The following is a 4,274-nucleotide window of genomic DNA, read 5'->3' as shown; positions in this document are numbered from 1 at the left end:
GTTGCTTTTATAAGGTCATGAGATTGTTGTGTCCTGTGTCCCACTGGCATCACATCCACCAAACTCTACTGACATATCTCTGTCTGTTATCTTGTTGTAATTTCTTTCTTTCTTTCTTTCTTTCTTTTTGTTCTTTCTTTCTTTCGTTTTTCTTTCTGTCGTTCTTTCTTAATTTCTCTCTCTCTCTCTCTCTCTCTCTCTCTCTGTCTCTCTCTCTCTCTCTCTCTCTCTCTCTCTCTCTCTCTCTCTCTCTCTCTCTCTTTCGTTCTTTCTTTATTTTCTTCTTTGTGTATTTATTTATTCATTTATTTATTTATTTATTTGGTGTCCATGTACAGATGCAGGCCAGCAGAAAGAGGTTCCAGATGATCGTCATGTTGAAACTGTCCAGAATCTCCATATGGATGTCCCCATTGCTGATGTATCTGTAGAAGACATTATATATGGAGACCTAAAGGATTTTATCTCACAAGAACTTCGGAAAATGTGCGGTTTTGATGGAAACGGGTAAGACTCGAGTCTGGATAGAATAGCTGTATAGACGAACTAAAAAAACAACAACATATAATATAGTAACAAAAAGTCGTTTTGTGACAATGGTAAGATATCTCATCGGGGTTTTGTCTTTAGGGTCTAAGATATGAATGAAGTTGTGTTGAGATACCATTTAAATTAATCAAGGCAAAATGCCGTAGATATAGAGTAAAGATGTTCTTTTTCTTGGGTTAAAAAGTGTTAAAACCTTGTGTGAGGCAAAGTGAAAGGGTTCAGAAGCACCAGTCGATAGCTCGCAGAAAGGTGAACAATGATTGGATAAGAATCTCTCTTTTAAGGTTCAACTGAAGTTCAGTTAACCGTGGCTTAAGGTGAGATCTTGCTAACTTCGTATGACTAAAAATAGTAACTACATAGAAGCAGATCTGAAATTTGAAAAAAAAAAATCGAAACTAATTTATCCTTTAGAAACTGATCAATTCATAGACCAGGTGTCCTCAGAAAAAGAAAGCGGGAGATGCAGTGATCTTTGTGGTTGTGTGTTTCTAATTTTTAAATCCTTGACTGTTTTGTTTCGTTTTCTTTGCTATATTATGTATATCATGGCGTGCTTATGGCTTTCTTTTGATGCACAGTGCGTAGAGCAATATTTCAATTGTGCACCTATATGTGTGGGTGTAGTTTTATAGGGGGAGGGAGGGAGGTGATATTCCATTACCCGTCTTAAACTGTAAATTTTGTATAACAATCAACAATGTTATTTTATGAGATACCATAAATTTATTTCATAATTCATATCAATATGTGGTATATAATTATTGAGAATAGCAACTGAACACCTGTCAAACAATCATCTTTACAAAGGGGGTTGGTGAACTATTTTGTGTGGTCTTGTACTGTCATTAAAGAAAAAAAAGTACATGCAGTTTTATTTTAGCCAGTTCACAGTGAAAGGTCTCCATTATTTATTTATTCTACTCACACGGAAGAGTAATTTTAGTCTAGTTTCTTTGAAGTACTAAAAGGGAATGCATTGTGTTCGTAAACAGATATTTGACTTTTGAAATTTAATTTGTTTAAACCCTGTAATTTTAACAAATTTTATGTTCTTTGGATGTTGTGTGGATGCTTGAGTTTGGCTCTGTTTTCTGTGCAGGTCAAACGGTGACAGAGAGGATGACGTATTCAATATGGAGGCAGATTCCAGCAATGTGGTGTAGGAGGAGAAACTTATTGTCCAGCTGGGATTAAGGAGGACTCGGAGGATGTTAGGAGAAGACGAAGGAAGGGCATGGGGAAGTAGGAGGAGGAGAAACGCTGTGCTTTTGGAGGACATGCTGAAGAGATAGGACTCTCCGACGAAATGCTGGGAAGGAAAAAACACGAACAGAAAGACATGTTGCTCAGTTTGTGATTGGATTCAGTGGCTCTTGTGCTGATGTGTTTGGTTTTCGAGGTTATGCAGGTGAAGCAGTAATAGGCCTATAGATGAAAGCAGAAAACGCTGACTCAGCGCCAGGTTCTTCCGCTGGTGTTTATGGAATCCAAAAACGACAAGATGACAGTGTTCTGTTTGGGAATTTGACCTACCCCCAACCCACCCACAGAAAAAAACCTCAACAAGCCAAGTGTTTGTTTTTCTAAGGTTTGTGTGCAGATATTGTGTTGGTGAATTTGTAATTCAGACAGCTTCTGTGATATTGTTCAGACTTAAGCCTAAAGAACAGCTTTAGAAATGGATGGAAAGTGGAAAAACAGTAGGGCCACTGGAGATTTTCTTGACATGCAGGTTCATGTCAAGAAATTGTGCTGATATGTTTGAAATTCAAGGACAATAGTGTAAAATTGTTCAGATTGTGTCCACAAACCTCTCCATAGTCTGTCCATTGTCAGCTCCGTCACCGTTGTCTGTCTGTGTGCAGTGACGTCATCGTTGTCTGTGTGTGTGCAGTGACGTCACCGTTTTCTGTGTGCAGTGGTGTCGTTGCGTCATCCTGTGAGTGTGTTTGTGTGTATGAGTATGTTTGTGTGTATGAGTATGTGTGTGTGTCTGTGAGTGTGTGTGTCTGTGAGTGTGTGTGTGTGTGCGTGTGTCTGAGAGTGTGTGTGTATGTGTGTGAGTGTGTTTGTGTGTATGAGTGTGTGTGTGTGTGTGTCTGTGAGTGTGTGTCTGTGAGTGTGTGTGTGTGTGTCTGTGAGTGTGTGTGTGTGTGTCTATGAGAGTGTGAGTGTGTGTGTGTCTGTGAGTGTGTGTGTGTGTATGTGAGTGTGTTTGTGTGTGTGTGTCTGTGAGTGTGTGTGTGTGTGTGTCTGTCTTTGAGTGTGTGTGTGTGTGTCTGTGAGTGTGTGTGTGTGTGTGTGTGTGTGTGTGTGTGTCCAGTGACTGTGTCTCCCTCTACCCCCACAGCTACCAGGAAGTTCTAGAAGAGTACGAGGCTGCGTCGTTTGGCGACCCGGTGTTTGGCCTGTACGTCTTACTGCCGCTCCAGCAACGACACGGGGCCGACCTACGCCGCGCTCTGTGGGGGGAGAGAAGCAAGATACTGAGGTCGCTGAGGGTACCGCTATCAGAGGTACACACGTGTGTTGTGTGTGACATGTGTGTTGTGTGTGACACGTGTGTTGTGTGTGACAGAGGTAGACACGTGTGTTGAGTGTGACAGAGGTACACACGTGTGTTGTGTGTGACACGTGTGTTGTGTGTGACAGAGGTACACACGTGTGTTGTGTGTGACAGAGGTAGACACGTGTGTTGTGTGTGACACGTGTGTTGAGTGTGACAGAGGTACACACGTGTGTTGTGTGTGACACGTGTGTTGTGTGTGACAGAGGTACACACGTGTGTTGTGTGTGACAGAGGTAGACACGTGTGTTGTGTGTGACACGTGTGTTGAGTGTGACAGAGGTACACACGTGTGTTGTGTGTGACACGTGTGTTGAGTGTGACACGTGTGTTGAGTGTGACAGAGGTACACACGTGTGTTGTGTGTGACACGTGTGTTGAGTGTGACAGAGGTACACACGTGTGTTGTGTGTGACACGTGTGTTGAGTGTGACAGAGGTACACACGTGTGTTGTGTGTGACACGTGTGTTGAGTGTGACAGAGGTACACACGTGTGTTGTGTGTGACACGTGTGTTGAGTGTGACAGAGGTACACACGTGTGTTGTGTGTGACACGTGTGTTGAGTGTGACAGAGGTACACACGTGTGTTGTGTGTGACACGTGTGTTGAGTGTGACAGAGGTAGACACGTGTGTTGAGTGTGACACGTGTGTTGAGTGTGACAGAGGTACACACGTGTGTTGTGTGTGACACGGGTGTTGTTTGTGACAGAGATAGACACGTGTGTTGTGTGTGACAGAGGTAGACACGTGTGTTGTATGTGACAGAGGTAGACACGTGTGTTGTGTGTGACAGAGGTAGACACGTGTGTTGTATGTGACAGGTGTGTTGTGTGTGACACATGTGTTGTTTGTGACAGAGATAGACACGTGTGTTGTGTGTGGCAGAGGTAGAACGTGTGTTGTATGTGGAGAGGTAGACACGTGTGTTGTGTGTGGCAGAGGTAGCACGTGTGTTGTGTGTGAAAAGGTGCCACGTGTGTTGTGTGGGACAGTGTGTTGGTGTGATAGAGGTGCACACGTGTGTTGGGTGTGATAGAATGCACACGTGTGAGGTGTGGGACAGAGGTAAACACTGGGTTGGTGTGTGAAAAAATCCATTGGGTCAATCTTTGTGTCAACTTTTCAGTTGCCTGATCCCGGTGGAGAACTTCCT

General features: G+C 43.1%; 1 protein-coding gene across 1 annotated transcript in view; it reads left to right on the top strand.

Annotated features, from left to right (window-relative positions):
- Positions 1 to 2,902: 2,902 nt before the first annotated feature.
- LOC101861243 (RNA polymerase II-associated protein 1) overlaps positions 2,903 to 4,274 on the top strand; it is a gene marked incomplete at both ends in the record, with an annotated part of 2,310 nt that continues 938 nt past the window's right edge. Inside the window, 1 exon segment of the mRNA XM_013089417.1 lies at positions 2,903 to 3,068. Coding sequence (XP_012944871.1) covers positions 2,903 to 3,068 — 166 coding nt within the window.

Source organism: Aplysia californica, unplaced genomic scaffold (genome assembly GCF_000002075.1).
Source record: "Aplysia californica isolate F4 #8 unplaced genomic scaffold, AplCal3.0 scaffold00948, whole genome shotgun sequence".
Lineage (NCBI taxonomy): Eukaryota > Metazoa > Mollusca > Gastropoda > Aplysiida > Aplysiidae > Aplysia > Aplysia californica.
Note: the sequence above shows the minus strand (reverse complement) of the source record. Positions and strands in the feature narration are given on the sequence as shown.